The sequence below is a fragment of the Lingula anatina genome, chromosome 4 (assembly GCF_051362555.1).
Source record: "Lingula anatina isolate TDL-2025a chromosome 4, LinAna3.0, whole genome shotgun sequence".
NCBI classification, from domain to species: domain Eukaryota; kingdom Metazoa; phylum Brachiopoda; class Lingulata; order Lingulida; family Lingulidae; genus Lingula; species Lingula anatina.
The window spans coordinates 17,675,677-17,692,952 of NC_141770.1; the positions used below are offsets into that span (position 1 = coordinate 17,675,677).

The window sequence follows — 17,276 nt, forward strand, 5'->3', positions numbered from 1 at the left end:
TCCCTCTTAAGTGCGAAGCAATTGCTTTAAATTTTTTAAAAGCTGTTTTACCGTTTCCAATATGGCAAGTAACATGGTATGATTTAGATAATATAGATGCCGCCTTTATGGGGTATGGGGGTTTCTTTGTAATTACCTGAAGGCAGTTGTTTAAGGTTTTCTTTTCAACTGTAAGTGAATATATTTCAGTTAGATTTACACTTTCATCTCAGATTCTTGACACGCCTTTGTGTCAAATCTATATATTGCAGTTGGCGAGGCATGTCTTGCCAACGCATGCAACTATCTCCTTTTCTCAACTAACACATGCACCACATATTCAGTAACTTGTAACCAAAATGGTTCAGCGCATTGGACAATGTTTTCGACCGGTGTAACTTAATATGATATCTTGTAACAACTTTTTTGTACGTGGGATATATTTCAGCGTTAACATACATTACAGCTAACAAGGCTATGCTATTTTTGAAATTTCACTATTTTGCAGTAAATTGCTTAGGCTATAATATTACCTAGCGGAATGGTGAATTAATAAAGATGTGCAACGACACAAAACTTCAAAAGAAGTTGGTAGAATTAGGGTGTGGGTCGAGACAGAACTCGTAGCAGAGTCTTAAACTCTCATTTATATATATTTGCATATTTTCAAGCCATTGGCTTATTACTACTTAATTCCGAAAGAGAGTGGTGGTTTTATTGTATTTATTTATTATTTATTTATTTGTTTTGGTTTTTTTATTTTTCATTGAGGTGTGTATTGAGCATATTTTGCAAGTGCCTTGATTAGATTGACCTGTAATATAGCAAATGCGAATTTATTTAATTTTGCACAATTGGCTATATAATATATAGATTAACATATCGTTCAAGTCGTTTTCATTTTTTGTCATGTAAACTATCTATCTATCTAAAGTGTTTTAAATGAACAATATGTTTTACTTATCTTGAAAATTCTAATTTTCATTTGTTAATTGGTTATTTACATGTTGTTCTCAACTACGATGTCATTCCTACTATTCGTTTATGTACCTTTTGGTGAATTAAATGCATTTGGCTGTTGATAAGTTTTTGTGTGTTTTTATTTTCATAATTTGTTTCTTTATTTTCTATTTCTATTTTCTTTCTTCTCGTTCTTAATACTTTACTTTGCAAACGTATCTCTAAAAACATGTCCCATAAAAACGGCCCCTATACAATACGGATATATACCAGTCAATTTATTTTTACCATTCGTGAAGCAAAACAAGTCCATGCCACATATTTATCAGTTTCGATTCCAAACAGAATTCAAGTATCAGTGATCCACCTGGTCCCGGAGCCAGGTCAATAATTAAAAATGCATATATTCAAATTGACAGATAAGAAGTAAAGGGTTTGCTTTACACAGAGTTGACATGTGATATGAATTTTTTCCAAATGATTTCTTCGCTTTTTTTCTATTTTTCTGAGTAATAAATGAAAACAAAGATATTTTATTAGGTTCTAAATAACTTTTTATAACCTCGCCTGTGAAAAGATCAGTATGTGATCAGAAAACTTTGAAAATTTAGGAACGCAAGTTAAATATACATAGGACCTTTTTTATACTCTATCTAAAAAACAATAACTTAATTGTCTTGTGAAAATGGCCATTTCGCATTTTGTTAGTTTCTGCTGATCATATGTCGCCCGGAGCGACTCCATACTCGACATTTGAAATGGCAATCAAAACTAAATCCATCTGAACTGCCTCTCCATGCTGTTTACATCACGGGTAAAGTTTAACTATAATCAGTGCAAAAATAAAATGTCGAAAAGCACCAATGTCATCTTTCTAGGAACGTTTCCTGAAGGCTTATCAAATAAAACCTCGTGTGCATCATGAACTTCAGCGTTGATGTTTAAGGGCTGGCGTTGCGTCAGATAAAATACGGCACCTGGGCAGTCGATATAAGAGATAAATATTCAGGGCGTTTTTTTCTCAGTGAGAAGGAAAAAAGTTTTCTTTCGAACCCTTCAAATTCTGGTTAATTGTTTCACTAAATCTATTAATTTTGTTTGATAACTATGTGAGGAAAGTTGTGATGTTCGTAGGGTCGGTGGCTCTCACAGCTAAGTCAACAACATATCAGCTTCGTCGTGAACAGTGAAGCAAAACGTCGCGGAACCGTTGCGTCTTCTGAAAAGCATTGTGACGTCATAAGTGCTATGACGTCGACACTTCCGTAGTTACAAAGTCAACATGGAAATGCGCGGATATATATTTCCACTATGTCGATATTACGGTTAATAACTTTATTAATTTTTTGTTTTGCTTGTGTTTCAATAGTATATTTTCTCCAGGATAATTACAGGTACGTACATATTATATTTAGATTGTCTTCATCACCTAAACAAATGAAAACTAACAGTGTAATCTTTCGCTCTTTTCGACTACCTGAATCTCTGCATCACAATCTGCATGAATACTTCCCGTAGAGAGTTTTTGTAAAATTTGTTGTTCTGAATTCTTGTGAACGATTAGACTCCTATTTGTTCGTAATTCATACATGTCTATGCATCATTATATATAAGGAACACCGAACATCGAGACCTGGAGATCAACATTAACATCTCTTTTGGAGCTAGCGGGGATAGCGGTCAAAAAGAGTACCTGAATCATAAAGTACATCTAACAGAACCAAGAAATGACCGCCCATGGTTTACAAGAACAACAACGAGAAGGAGGACCGGTGTTGGTAAACCACAATTTAGCACAGATTTCGATAGAGAAATAAACGGAATTGCAGCACCTACACTGGAGGAAACTGCCAAAACTGGAAACACGTCTAGCAGTGGTGAGACTTCTTTTTATGGAAATTATTCATTTTGAACGTGCTTTAATTTGATTTTAGATTTGAGCTGTATTGACATGGTATATTTTATTTAAAAAACCCTAAAATTGCTAAAAAAAAAAAAAAAAAAAAAAAGTAAAACGTCATATGATATCACACAGAATGCCCAAAAAATCAGATCCGAAATTTAACACTTTTGGATACATATTTTAAACAATTATAATGATTAACTTCAAATACGTGATTGAAATGTGTTTTAGTGCATACATTAGCGACAATTGAACGCAGATTTTATTTACAAGTTGCCAATCACCTTATAAACAAAATACGTCATATGTTCCTTTTCAGACCGAGTGTGGAATGCCTCATACTTGAAGGCTGTACCTTTCTCGGTCTATGGCCGTGCCCTTCAAATCGTCAACGACATTAAAGACAAGAGCCAAAATCACTTTGGTATTTGGATTTACAACTTTTATGGACTTCTCATTGACTGCTGCGACAAAGTTCGGGCGACATCAGCAGGAATAGGTAAGATTCGGTTGTGACACTAAAACGATCGTAACTCTACTCCGTCGTGTTTCAAAGTGGTTTTTCTTTAAAATTTAGAAAATTTGTGTGTGTTATAAGACTTTCAGCTATTACCTATTTGAATTAGCAAATTACAGCATGTCAGTGTCGATCTAAGGCTTATTCAGTTTAATTCGGAAAATGACATGGAATATATACTTTCTTGTTTTAGTAAATGCCCTTGCAGAGGCTGCTGAAAACAGCAAGAACTCTGCAGAAGAGGTCTTCAGGTCATTCAAGGACAGTATTGTAGAACACATTGATAATGGCATCGCTCGAGTGCGCCTCTACTTCGTTCCCGAGTCTCCCGTAGAACGAAAGTGTAAGGGACATTCCAACTGGTATGCAAAGAGCGCGTGCACACTTTTGTTCCAAGCTGCCGAATACCCTCCACAGCTTGTCTCCACTCTGGCTGAAGGATACGACAGGTTTTTGGAAGTCGCCAAAAGGCTCTTCGTACGTGAGTCGTACAAAGATAAGGTCTGCAAAGGTTACGCTACCGTGCCGTTCCTTCGGAAGGTCTGTGAGACAGGGTTTGATGTGGCGTCAATGGCGAATGATGTCCTAGAAAATGTCCAAGAGTTCCTCGTGAAGTGTATTGCACAACCAACTTTAGAGTTTGCCCAGAAAGTAATCACATCTATAACAGACGGTTCATGGAAAGCTGCCGAGGAGTTTTCAAGAGCCTGTCACAATGGGATGCACCTGGGAAATAGAATTACAACTTAAATTTATCAAACCTTGGACATCGAAGCGGCTAAAGGTGGGCAAAATGTAAACTTGTCTTTTGTTTTCTCTGAGTTACCAGTATAAGAACAGTTGATAGCAGCAATAATTGGCAATTCAGGTTTAAGTTATTATCCAGTAAAACTCACGTCATCAGAAATGTTTTATTATTTTGATCACTTGGATACTTTCAAGCTAAACTCGGCAGCTATTTTCACTTCAATATTTCAGTGTCTACCAAGTGTTCAGCTGTTCTTTTTTTTTTTTTTTAACTATTACCATACTTTTGAAAACATAACGCATCTTATGACATTCGGTGCTGGATTGTCCTGTTCTGTTTTCCAGCTCTTCTGTATTCTGTGTTAAAGAAGGTTGCGTACAAAGTCCATGACGTCTACGTACGTCTTCCCCGCTTCAATGGTGATCCCATACATGATGGGCTGGTGGTTGTAGCCTGGGTGGTGTGTGCCATAGCCCAGGGGTTGGTGGTCTACTGGGCCAAGAGGAAGATCAGTCTAGGTAAAATATCTTGCCTACTTACAAGTATGTATTATGATAAATATTTCCAGGCCTTACCATTGCCTCTGTCTCATTTATCAACAAAGGAAATGGAAATTTTATTTTGTTTCGTTTATTATTTACACAAGAGTGAAAAATTTACACAAGAGTTAAAAATACTTAAATCTTTTAATCGAATCATGAAAGTGGCCTAATATTTGTCCTTTTTACTGCATTAATTTCAACTTATTTTATCTTATTTTATTTTCATCTTTGTAGATAATAACATAAGAAGGGCCCGTCAAATGCGACTTCGTTTCTCCCATCCCATATCATCAGAGGATTACTATGACAGGATTGCGAGACTAATTAGAGAGGAGGATGGAAAAGATGATACAGAATGCGAGGACGCCGAACATGTTGATGAGACCGAGAGTTTTCAACATGTAGAATCCACCTCTGGTGTTACTGACAACGAGGTCAAGAACACAACCAGTCCAGCTGACGACTTTGCCAACGATTCCGGGGTGTGGGCAGACATGTCTCTTGAACACATCGTGGAGGGAGTGGAAGAGAAACCAACGGTACCAGCGCCCTCTGCAGTTCAGCCAATGGCAGTGGAAGAGGAACGGGTCCACGCCAATCCTAAACCAGAGGTTAACGCACAGCTTCTGGTCCTGAAAGATGACACAACCATTGAGAACAGAGAGCACGCGCAGCCTGCTGAGGACACGTATAACCAAGAACAAAGTGCCTCTGGAACAACCTGTGAACAGAAGCTAGAAAGCCCTAATAAGGATGCATGCAAGGACGGGAAAGGAGGACTGAACGTTTCAAGGTCCGATGCGGTTGCTCTAGCTCCAGAGAGCGAACCCGAGCCAGCTGCTGCATCTTACATGGATAAGAACAACAATGACACAGAAAGTTACGACAAAGAACAACTCATTGAGACGGGTTTAGAGGTAAATTTTACGTCTTGTTAGCTTGATCAGACTTGTGAGTGTGAAGCTTACTTTGTGCAGTGTCCCTGATGTCAACATGGACGACGCTCGCAGAAAGTTGATAATCTCCGAGGCATTGAAGCGAATTGATTCGTGGGACCTCCCGCCCCGTCAAGCTACCGAGTCCAGCGAATCCAGTCACTGGACCAACGTCTATTTTCGCAAAATCAGCCGTGGCGCCTGGATTGTGCTGAAATACATTTTAGAACACCCAGAGCTTTTCTAACTTTGTTTTGTTTTTTTGTTTTCTTGTGAACATTTTGCTTTCTTGTCGCTCTGGGTGTATTCACCCAACAGCATTTAACTTCCTGGTGGACAATGGTTCATGGATACTTATACTTATTTTGTTTACTGAGCTTGTAAAGAAAAACTCACCAGACGCAACTTTGTTTATAAAAAGAATAAAATCATTACAATGGCAGTCATTTAAAGGTAACAACTTTATTTTATAGAAACAGAATCTAGAATTTATCAACTTATGTGTTGTAGGCTACGCATAAATTTTGTAGAATGCTAAAGCAAATTCGAAGCAACAGATTTTTAAAACTATCTAAAAATCCTTACCGAAATACTTATGCTCAAGAAAATATTGGCAATGTAAACTATTTGGTCTTTATAGTAAAACCAAGAAGAAATGCTCCTTGTTTTGTTGTTGATATAATATTGCATTCCGTTGTGGACTTCAGTTCCAGAGTACCGTTTAAAAAAATTCTGTGAATCGGATTCGTCCGAGTGTCCCTGTCCATTTGTGCAGACTTCTTTAAACCTAATATATCATGAAACTATAACATCATATCACGGTTAACTATTCCTTCTTCCTGTACAACATACAACAAAGCGCGATCGATCGCTGACTGCTCAAAGACGACCAAAGTCGCGGAAGTCGTTGCCCAGTCGCACTGCGTCAAGGCAACTGGCTGGGAAGACCTGCGATTTCACCGTTAAATTGCTCAAAAATTTCTTACTAAATTTCTGTAGTTTATACAATATTGCTATAAGTCCTGCTAAACTATTTAAAACATGTAAAACAGACAAAATATCACTTCAAGAAATCCCCGAAACGCTACATTATTGATTCCGTCCCAGTGATTACCTCCAGTTACGTAACATTATGTAAAGTTTTTCTATTGAAGGCATTACGGAGATACTTCCAAAATTAAGGCAAATACGTGCAATGTGCCTTATTTTTACCATTCGTGACGCCAAACAAGTCCATGTCACATATTTTACAGCTTCCCTTCCAAACTTGTACTTATAGATTTCAATCGTGATCTAACTGGCCACAGAGCCTGGTCAATAATTAGTTTATTAAGTCAAACTATAATTAATTAATTAAATAATTAATTAAGTCAAACTATATGTCAATACAATAATAATAATAATAATAATTTCGAAAAGCACCAAAGTCATCTTTCTAGGAACGTTTCCTGAAGGCTTATCAAATAAAACCTCGTGTACATCATGAACTTCAGCGTTGATGTTTTGGGGCTGGCACTGCGTCAGATAAAATACGGCATCTGGGCAGTCGATATAAGAGATAAATATTCCGGGCGTTTTTTTCTCAGTGAGAAGGAAAAAAGTTTTCATTCGAACCCTTCAAATTCTGGTTAATTGTTTCACTAAATCTATTAATTTTGTTTGATAACTATGTGAGGAAAGTTGTGATGTTCGTAGGGTCGGTGGCTCTCACAGCTAAGTCAACAACATATCAGCCTCGTCGTGAACAGTGAAGCAAAACGTCGCGGAACCGTTGCGTCTTCTGAAAAGCATTGTGACGTCATAAGTGCTATGACGTCGACACTTCCGTAGTTACAAAGTCAACATGGAAATGCGCGGATATATATTTCCACTATGTCGATATTACGGTTAATAACTTTACTAATTTTTTGTTTTGCTTGTGTTTCAATAGTATATTTTCTCCAGGATGATTACAGGTACGTACATATTATATTTAGATTGTCTTCATCACCTAAACAAATGAAAACTAACAGTGTAATCTTTCGCTCTTTTCGACTACCTGAATCTCTGCATCACAATCTGCATGAATACTTCCCGTAGAGAGTTTTTATAAAATTTGTTGTTCTGAATTCTTGTGAACGATTAGACACCAATTTGTTCGTACATTCATACATGTCTATGCATCATTATATATAAGGAACACCGAACATCGAGACCTGGAGATCAACATTAACATCTCTTTTGGAGCTAGCGGGGATAGCGGTCAAAAAGAGTACCTGAATCAAGTACATCTAACAGAACCAAGAAATGACCGCCCATGGTTTACAAGAACAACAACGAGAAGGAGGACCGGTGTTGGCAAACCACAATTTAGCACAGACTTCGATAGAGAAATAAACGGAATTGCACCACCTACACTGGAGGAAACTGCCAAAACTGGAAACACGTCTAGCAGTGGTGAGACTTCTTTTTATTGAAATTATTCATTTTGAACGTGCTTTAATTTGATTTTAGATTTGAGCTGTATTAACATGGTATATTTTATTTAAAACCCCTAAAATTGCTAAAAAAAAAAAAAAAAAAAGTAAAACGTCATATGATATCACACAGTATGCCCAAAAAATCAGATCCGAAATTTAACACTTTTGGATACATATTTTAAACAATTATAATGATTAACTTCAAATACGTGATTGAAATGTGTTTTAGTGCATACATTAGCGACAATTGAAGGCAGATTTTATTTACAAGTTGACAATCACCTTATAAATAAAATACGTCACATGTTCCTTTTCAGACCGAGTGTGGAATGCCTCATACTTGAAGGCTGTAGCTTTCTCGGTCTATGGCCGTGCCCTTCAAATCGTCAACGACGTTAAAGACAAGAGCCAAAATCACTTTGGTATTTGGACACACAACTTTTATGGACTGCTCATGGACTGCTGTTACAAAGTTCGGGCGACATCAGCAGGAATAGGTAAGATCCAGTTGTGACACTAATACGATCGTAACTCTACTCCGTCGTGTTTCAGAGTGGATGATTATGTTTTTTCTTTAAATTTTGGAAAAAAATATGTGTGTTATAAGATTTTCAGACATTGTCTATTTGAATTAGCAAATTAGAGCATGTCAGTGTCGATCTAAGGCTTATTCAGTTTAATTCGGAAAATGTCATGGAATATATACTTTCTTGTTTTAGTAAATGCCCTTGCAGATGCTGTTGAAGACAGCAAGAACTCTGCAGAAGAAGTCTTCGGGTTATTCAAGGACAGGATTGTAGAACACATTGATAATGGCATCGATCGAGTGCGCCTCTACTTCGTTCCTGAGTCTCCCGTAGAACGAAAGTGTAAGGGACATTCCAACTGGTACGCAAAGAGCGCGTGCACACTTTTGTTCCAAGCTGCTGAATACCCTCCACAGCTTGTCTCCACTCTGGCGGAAGGATACGACAGATTTTTCGAAGTGGCCACAAGGTTCTTCGTACGTGAGACGTACAAAGATAAGGTCTGCAAAGGCTACGACACCGTGCCGTTCCTTCGGAAGGTCTGCGAGACAGGATTTGATGTGGCGTCAATGGCGAATGATGTCCTTGAAAATGTCCAAGAGTTCCTCGGTAAATGTATTGCACAACCAACTTTAGACTTTGCCCAGAAAGTAATCACATCTATAACAGACGGTGCATGGAAAGCTGCCGAGGGGTTTTCAAGAGCCTGTCACAATGGGATGCACCTGGGAAATAGAATTACAACTTACCTGTATCAAACCTTGGACATTGAAGCGGCTAAAGGTGGGCAAAATGTAAACTTGTCTTTTGTTTTCACTGAGTTAGCAGTAAGAACAGTTGATAGCAGCAATTGGCAATTCAGGTTAAAGTTATTATCCAGTAAAACTCACGTCATCAGAAATGTTGTATGATTTTGGTCATTTGGATACTTTCATTTCTATATTGTTTTCTGTCCTTCTCGGACATAGAAGGAAATTGAAATACAATTTTGTTATCAAAGTAACAATAATACTTTCCTCAAACAACAGCTAAACTCGGCAGCTATTTTCACTTCAATATTTTAGTGTTTTTTTTTTTAACTATTACCATACTTTTGAAAACATAACACAGCTTATGACATTCGGTGCTGGATTGTCCTGTTCTGTTTTCCAGCTCTTCTGTATTCTGTGTTAAAGAAGGCTGCGTACAAAGTCCATGACGTCTACGTACGTCTTCCCCGCTTCAATGGTGATCCCATACATGATGGGCTGGTGGTTGTAGCCTGGGTGGTGTGTGCCCTAGCCCAGGGGTTGGTGGTCTACTGGGCCAAGAGGAAGATCAGTCTAGGTAAAATATCTTGCCTACTTACAAGTATGTATTATGATAAATATTTCCAGGCCTTACCATTGCCTCTGTCTCATTAATCAACAAAGGAAATGGAAATTTTATTTTGTTTCGTTTATTATTTACACAAGAGTGAAAAATTTACACAAGAGTTAAAAATACTTAAATCTTTTAATCGAATCATGAAAGTGGCCTTATATTTGTCCTTTTTACTGCATTAATTTCATCTTATTTTATCTTATTTTATTTTTATCTTTGTAGATAATAACATAAGAAGGGCCCGTCAAATGCGACTTCGTTTCACCCATCCCATATCATCAGAGGATTACTATGACAGGATTGCGAGACTAATTAGAGAGGAGGATGGAAAAGATGATACAGAACGCAAGGACGCCGAACACGTTGATGAGACCGAGAGCTTTCAACATGTAGAATCCACCTCTGGTGTTACTGACAACGAGGTCAAGAACACAACCAGTCCAGCCGACGACTTTGCCAACGATTCCGGGGTGTGGGCAGACATGTCTCTTGAACACATCGTGAAGGGAGTGGAAGAGAAACCAACGGTACCAGCGCCCTCTGCAGTTCAGCCAATGGCAGTGGAAGAGGAACGGGTCCACGCCAATCCTAAACCAGAGGTTAACGCACAGCTTCTGGTCCTGAAAGATGACACAACCATTGAGAACAGAGAGCACGCGCAGCCTGCTGAGGACACGTATAACCAAGAACAAAGTACCTCTGGAACAACCTGTGAACAGAAGCTAGAAAGCCCTAATAAGGATGCATGCAAGGACGGGAAAGGAGGACTGAACGTTTCAAGGTCCGGTGCGGTTGCTCTAGCTCCAGAGAGCGAACCCGAGCCAGCTGCTGCATCTTACATGGATAAGAACAACAATGACACAGAAAGTTACGACAAAGAACGACTCATTGAGACGGGTTTAGAGGTAAATTTTACGTCTTGTTAGCTTGATCAGACTTGTGAGTGCGAGGGCCGGAATGTTTTTTCTATTTTTCTCCATCTAAAACTATAAATATTGCTTATCATGTTAATATTTTACTGAAAAAATTACGATTCAATAGGTGCCTTATTTTTGTCTATGATTCTTAGCTTAGCTTACGATTGACTAAAAAGGCATCTTTATCGTTGATCTCTAGTTGTACCTGACATTATAAGGTATAAATACTAAAATAATTTTTGATTAAAAAGAGACCCTTTATTTTACTGAAAATACATGTAGTTTCAGGGAAGTGAGGAGCTCACTTTGTGCAGTGTCCCTGATGTCAACATGGACGACGCTCGCAGAAAGTTGATAATCTCCGAGGCATTGAAGCGAATTGATTCGTGGGACCTCCCGCCCCGTCAAGCTACCGAGTCCAGCGAATCCAGTCACTGGACCAACGTCTATTTTCGCAAAATCAGCCGTGGCGCCTGGATTGTGCTGAAATACATTTTAGAACACCCAGAGCTTTTCTAACTTTGTTTTGTTTTTTTGTTTTCTTGTGAACATTTTGCTTTCTTGTCGCTCTGGGTGTATTCACCCAACAGCATTTAACTTCCTGGTGGACATTTAAAGGTAACAACTTTATTTTATAGAAACAGAATCTAGAATTTATCAACTTATGTGTTGTAGGCTACGCATAAATTTTGTAGAATGCTAAAGCAAATTCGAAGCAACAGATTTTTAAAACTATCTAAAAATCCTTACCGAAATACTTATGCTCAAGAAAATATTGGCAATGTAAACTATTTGGTCTTTATAGTAAAACCAAGAAGAAATGCTCCTTGTTTTGTTGCTGATATAATATTGCATTCCGTTGTGGACTTCAGTTCCAGAGTACTGTTTAAAAAAATTCTGTGAATCGGATTCGTCCGAGTGTCCCTGTCCATTTGTGCAGACTTCTTTAAACCTAATATATCATGAAACTATTACATCATATCACGGTTAACTATTCCTTCTTCCTGTACAACATACAACAAAGCGCGATCGATCGCTGACTGCTCAAAGACGACCAAAGTCGCGGAAGTCGTTGCCCAGTCGCACTGCGTCAAGGCAACTGGCTGGGAAGACCTGCGATTTCACCGTTAAATTGCTCAAAAATTTCTTACTAAATTTCTGTAGTTTATACAATATTGCTATAAGTCCTGCTAAACTATTTAAAACATGTAAAACAGACAAAATATCACTTCAAGAAATCCCCGAAACGCTACATTATTGATTCCGTCCCAGTGATTACCTCCAGTTACGTAACATTATGTAAAGTTTTTCTATTGAAGGCATTACGGAGATACTTCCAAAATTAAGGCAAATACGTGCAATGTGCCTTATTTTTACCATTCGTGACGCCAAACAAGTCCATGTCACATATTTTACAGCTTCCCTTCCAAACTTGTACTTATAGATTTCAATCGTGATCTAACTGGCCACAGAGCCTGGTCAATAATTAGTTTATTAAGTCAAACTATAATTAATTAATTAAATAATTAATTAAGTCAAACTATATGTCAATACAATAATAATAATAATAATAATTTCGAAAAGCACCAAAGTCATCTTTCTAGGAACGTTTCCTGAAGGCTTATCAAATAAAACCTCGTGTACATCATGAACTTCAGCGTTGATGTTTTGGGGCTGGCACTGCGTCAGATAAAATACGGCATCTGGGCAGTCGATATAAGAGATAAATATTCAGGGCGTTTTTTTTCTCAGTGAGAAGGAAAAAAGTTTTCATTCGAACCCTTCAAATTCTGGTTAATTGTTTCACTAAATCTATTAATTTTGTTTGATAACTATGTGAGGAAAGTTGTGATGTTCGTAGGGTCGGTGGCTCTCACAGCTAAGTCAACAACATATCAGCCTCGTCGTGAACAGTGAAGCAAAACGTCGCGGAACCGTTGCGTCTTCTGAAAAGCATTGTGACGTCATAAGTGCTATGACGTCGATACTTCCGTAGTTACAAAGTCAACATGGAAATGCGCGGATATATATTTCCACTATGTCGATATTACGGTTAATAACTTTACTAATTTTTTGTTTTGCTTGTGTTTCAATAGTATATTTTCTCCAGGATGATTACAGGTACGTACATATTATATTTAGATTGTCTTCATCACCTAAACAAATGAAAACTAACAGTGTAATCTTTCGCTCTTTTCGACTACCTGAATCTCTGCATCACAATCTGCATGAATACTTCCCGTAGAGAGTTTTTATAAAATTTGTTGTTCTGAATTCTTGTGAACGATTAGACACCAATTTGTTCGTAATTCATACATGTCTATGCATCATTATATATAAGGAACACCGAACATCGAGACCTGGAGATCAACATTAACATCTCTTTTGGAGCTAGCGGGGATAGCGGTCAAAAAGAGTACCTGAATCAAGTACATCTAACAGAACCAAGAAATGACCGCCCATGGTTTACAAGAACAACAACGAGAAGGAGGACCGGTGTTGGTAAACCACAATTTAGCACAGATTTCGATAGAGAAATAAACGGAATTGCACCACCTACACTGGAGGAAACTGCCAAAACTGGAAACACGTCTAGCAGTGGTGAGACTTCTTTTTATTGAAATTATTCATTTTGAACGTGCTTTAATATGATTTTAGATTTGAGCTGTATTAACATGGTATATTTTATTTAAAACCCCTAAAATTGCTAAAAAAAAAAAAAAAAAAAAAAGTAAAACGTCATATGATATCACACAGTATGCCCAAAAAATCAGATCCGAAATTTAACACTTTTGGATACATATTTGAAACAATTATAATGATTAACTTCAAATACGTGATTGAAATGCGTTTTAGTGCATACATTAGCGACAATTGAACGCAGATTTTATTTACAAGTTGGCAATCACCTTATAAATAAAATACGTCATATGTTCCTTTTCAGACCGAGTGTGGAATGCCTCATACTTGAAGTCTGCAGCTTTCTCGGTCTATGGCCGTGCCCTTCAATTCGTCAGCGACGTTAAAGACAAGAGCCAAAATCACTTTGGTATTTGGACACACAACTTTTATGGACTGCTCATGGACTACTGTGACAAAGTTCAGGCGACATCAGCAGGAATAGGTAAGATCCGGTTGTGACACTAATACGATCGTAACTCTACTCCGTCGTGTTTCAAAGTGGTTTTTCTTTAAAATTTAGAAAATGTGTGTGTGTTATAAGATTTTCAGCCATTGCCTATTTGAATTAGCAAATTACAGCATGTCAGTGTCGATCTAAGGCTTATTCAGTTTAATTCGGAAAATGACATGGAATATATACTCTTGTTTTAGTAAATGCCCTTGCAGAGGCTGCTGAAAACAGCAAGAACTCTGCAGAAGAAGTCTTCGGGTCATTCAAGGACAGTATTGTAGAACACATTGATAATGGCATCGCTCGAGTGCGCCTCTACTTCGTTCCTGAGTCTCCCGTAGAACGAAAGTGTAAGGGACATTCCAACTGGTACGCAAAGAGCGCGTGCACACTTTTGTTCCAAGCTGCTGAATACCCTCCACAGCTTGTCTCCACTCTGGCGGAAGGATACGACAGATTTTTCGAAGTGGCCACAAGGTTCTTCGTACGTGAGACGTACAAAGATAAGGTCTGCAAAGGTTACGACACCGTGCCGTTCCTTCGGAAGGTATGCGAGACAGGGTTTGATGTGGCGTCAATGGCGAATGATATCCTAGAAAATGTCCAAGAGTTCCTCGGCAAATGTATTGCACAGCCAACTTCAGACTTTGCCCAGAAAGTATTCACATCTATAACAGACGGTGCATGGAAAGCTGCCGAGGGGTTTTCAAGAGCCTGTCACAATGGGATGCACCTGGGAAATAGAATTACAACTTACATTTATCAAACCTTGGACATCGAAGCGGCTAAAGGTGGGCAAAATGTAAACTTGTCTTTTGTTTTCTCTGAGTTAGCAGTATAAGAACAGTTGATAGCAGCAATAATTGGCAATTCAGGTTAAAGTTATTATCCAGTAAAACTCACGTCATCAGAAATGTTTTATGATTTTGATCACTTGGATACTTTCAAGCTAAACTCGGCAGCTATTTTCACTTCAATATTTCAGTGTCTACCAAGTGTTCAGCTGCTCTTTTTTTTCTTTAACTATTACCATACTTTTGAAAACATAACACAGCTTATGACATTCGGTGCTGGATTGTCCTGTTCTGTTTTCCAGCTCTTCTGTATTCTGTGTTAAAGAAGGCTGCGTACAAAGTCCATGACGTCTACGTACGTCTTCCCCGCTTCAATGGTGATCCCATACATGATGGGCTGGTGGTTGTAGCCTGGGTGGTGTGTGCCCTAGCCCAGGGGTTGGTGGTCTACTGGGCCAAGAGGAAGATCAGTCAAGGTAAAATATCTTGCCTTGTTACAAGTATGTATTATGATAAATATTTCCAGGCCTTACCATTGCCTCTGTCTCATTAATCAACAAAGGAAATGGAAATTTTATTTTGTTTCGTTTATTATTTACACAAGAGTGAAAAATTTACACAAGAGTGAAAAATACTTAAACCTTTTAATCGAATCATGAAAGTGGCCTAATATCTGTCCTTTTTACTGCATTAATTTCATCTTATTTTATCTTATTTTATTTTTATCTTTGTAGATAATAACATAAGAAGGGCCCGTCAAATGCGACTTCGTTTCTCCCATCCCATATCATCAGAGGATTACTATGACAGGATTGCGAGACTAATTAGAGAGGAGGATGGAAAAGATGATACAGAATGCGAGGACGCCGAACACGTTGATGAGATCGAGAGCTTTCAACACGTAGAATCCACCTCTGGTGTTACTGACAACGAGGTCAAGAACACAACCAGTCCAGCCGACGACTTTGCCAACGATTCCGGGGTGTGGGCAGACATGTCTCTTGAACACATCGTGAAGGGAGTGGAAGAGAAACCAACGGTACCAGCGCCCTCTGCAGTTCAGCCAATGGCAGTGGAAGAGGAACGGGTCCACGCCAATCCTAAACCAGAGGTTAACGCACAGCTTCTGGTCCTGAAAGATGACACAACCATTGAGAACAGAGAGCACGCGCAACCTGCTGAGGACACGTATAACCAAGAACGATGTGCCTCTGGAACAACCTGTGAACAGAAGCTAGCAAGCCCTAATAAGGATGCATGCAAGGACGGGAAAGGAGGACTGAACGTTTCAAGGTCCGATGCGGTTGCTCTAGCTCCAGAGAGCGAACCCGAGCCAGCTGCTGCATCTTACATGGATAAGAACAACAATGACACAGAAAGTTACGACAAAGAACGACTCATTGAGACGGGTTTAGAGGTAAATTTTACGTCTTGTTAGCTTGATCGGACTTGTGAGTTCGAGGCCCGGAATGTTTTATTTTGTCTATTTTTCTCCATCTAAAACTATAAATATTGCTTATCATGTTAATATTTTACTGAAACATTTACGATTAAATAGGTGCCTTATTTTTGTCTATGATTCTCATCTTAGCTTACGATTGACTAAAAAGGCATCTTTATCGATGATCTCTAGTTGTACCTGACATTATAAGGTATAAATACTAAAATAATTTTTGATTAAAAAGAGACCCTTTATTTTACTGAAAATAGTTTCAGGGAAGTGAAGAGCTCACTTTGTGCAGTGTCCCTGATGTCAACATGGACGACGCTCGCAGAAAGTTGATAATCTCCGAGGCATTGAAGCGAATTGATTCGTGGGACCTCCCGCCCCGTCAGGCTACCGAGTCCAGCGAATCCAGTCACTGGACCAACGTCTATTTTCGCAAAATCGGCCGTGCCGCCTGGATTGTGCTGAAATACATTTTAGAACACCCAGAGCTTTTCTAACTTTGTTTTGTTTTTTGTTTTCTTGTGAACATTTTGCTTTCTTGTCGCTCTGGGTGTATTCACCGAACAGCATTTAACTTCCTGGTGGACGATGGTTCATGGATACTTATACTTATTTTGTTTACTGAGCTTGTAAAGAAAAACTCACCAGACGCAACTTTGTCTATAAAAAGAATAAAATCATTACAATGGCAGTCATTTAAAGGTAACAACTTTATTTTATAGAAATAGCATCTAGAATTTATCAACTTATGTGTTGTAGGCTACGCATAAATTTTGTAGAATGCTAAAGTAAATTCGAAGCAACAGATTTTTAAAACTATCTAAAAATTAATCCTTACCAAAATACTAATGCCCAAGAAAATATTGGCAATGTAAACTATTTGGTCTTTACAGTAAAACCAAGAAGAAATGCTCCTTGTTTTGTGTTTGATATAATATTGCATTCCGTTGTGGACTTCAGTTCCAGAGCACTGTTTAAAACAATTCTGTGAATCGGATTCGTCCGAGTGTCCCTGTCCATTTGTGCAGACTTCTTTAAACCCAATATATC

General features: G+C 38.3%; 4 protein-coding genes across 5 annotated transcripts; all 4 read left to right on the plus strand.

Moving 5' to 3' along the window:
• The first annotated feature begins 2,236 nt into the window (after positions 1–2,236).
• Positions 2,237–4,615, plus strand: LOC147762512 (uncharacterized). Its single transcript, XM_087011826.1, has 5 exons — positions 2,237–2,333; positions 2,554–2,816; positions 3,162–3,341; positions 3,553–4,143; positions 4,452–4,615. Exons 1-4 carry the CDS (start codon positions 2,251–2,253, stop codon positions 4,107–4,109), a joined length of 1,083 nt encoding a protein of 360 aa, XP_086867952.1. The 5' UTR covers positions 2,237–2,250; the 3' UTR covers positions 4,110–4,143; positions 4,452–4,615.
• Positions 4,460–5,587, plus strand: LOC147762513 (uncharacterized). The gene is made up of 2 exons (XM_087010809.1): positions 4,460–4,625; positions 4,884–5,587. The coding sequence occupies exon 2, from the start codon at positions 4,910–4,912 to the stop codon at positions 5,585–5,587; it is 678 nt and encodes a 225-aa protein (XP_086866935.1). The 5' UTR covers positions 4,460–4,625; positions 4,884–4,909.
• Positions 5,588–7,316: 1,729 nt separating this feature from the next.
• LOC147762514 (uncharacterized) lies at positions 7,317–11,448 on the plus strand. The gene is made up of 7 exons (XM_087011727.1): positions 7,317–7,539; positions 7,761–8,020; positions 8,361–8,540; positions 8,763–9,353; positions 9,723–9,896; positions 10,155–10,837; positions 11,132–11,448. Exons 1-7 carry the CDS (start codon positions 7,457–7,459, stop codon positions 11,366–11,368), a joined length of 2,208 nt encoding a protein of 735 aa, XP_086867853.1. The 5' UTR covers positions 7,317–7,456; the 3' UTR covers positions 11,369–11,448.
• Positions 11,449–13,565: 2,117 nt separating this feature from the next.
• LOC147762515 (uncharacterized) lies at positions 13,566–17,196 on the plus strand. 2 transcript variants are annotated; one of them, XM_087011664.1, is made up of 5 exons: positions 13,566–13,973; positions 14,183–14,773; positions 15,079–15,252; positions 15,511–16,193; positions 16,493–17,196. In XM_087011664.1, exons 1-5 carry the CDS (start codon positions 13,931–13,933, stop codon positions 16,721–16,723), a joined length of 1,722 nt encoding a protein of 573 aa, XP_086867790.1. In that variant the 5' UTR covers positions 13,566–13,930; the 3' UTR covers positions 16,724–17,196. The 2 variants fall into 2 exon arrangements, with proteins under 2 accessions (XP_086867790.1, XP_086867789.1); XM_087011663.1 differs by having other exon boundaries at positions 16,487–17,195.
• Positions 17,197–17,276: the final 80 nt, after the last annotated feature.

Excerpts from the sequence above, each read along its gene's own strand:
- LOC147762512 (XM_087011826.1), top strand. The coding sequence starts at position 2,251 with ATGTCGATATTACGGTTAATAACTTTATTAATTTTTTGTTTTGCTTGT. Across the intron at positions 2,817-3,161 it reads TGGAAACACGTCTAGCAGTG|ACCGAGTGTGGAATGCCTCA; the intron begins GTGAGACTTCTT and ends GTTCCTTTTCAG. Across the intron at positions 3,342-3,552 it reads GGCGACATCAGCAGGAATAG|TAAATGCCCTTGCAGAGGCT; the intron begins GTAAGATTCGGT and ends TTCTTGTTTTAG.
- LOC147762513 (XM_087010809.1), top strand. The coding sequence starts at position 4,910 with ATGCGACTTCGTTTCTCCCATCCCATATCATCAGAGGATTACTATGAC.
- LOC147762514 (XM_087011727.1), top strand. The coding sequence starts at position 7,457 with ATGTCGATATTACGGTTAATAACTTTACTAATTTTTTGTTTTGCTTGT. Across the intron at positions 8,541-8,762 it reads GGCGACATCAGCAGGAATAG|TAAATGCCCTTGCAGATGCT; the intron begins GTAAGATCCAGT and ends TTCTTGTTTTAG. Across the intron at positions 10,838-11,131 it reads TCATTGAGACGGGTTTAGAG|TTTCAGGGAAGTGAGGAGCT; the intron begins GTAAATTTTACG and ends AAATACATGTAG.
- LOC147762515 (XM_087011663.1), top strand. The coding sequence starts at position 13,931 with ATGGACTACTGTGACAAAGTTCAGGCGACATCAGCAGGAATAG. Across the intron at positions 13,974-14,182 it reads GGCGACATCAGCAGGAATAG|TAAATGCCCTTGCAGAGGCT; the intron begins GTAAGATCCGGT and ends CTCTTGTTTTAG. Across the intron at positions 14,774-15,078 it reads GGACATCGAAGCGGCTAAAG|CTCTTCTGTATTCTGTGTTA; the intron begins GTGGGCAAAATG and ends TCTGTTTTCCAG.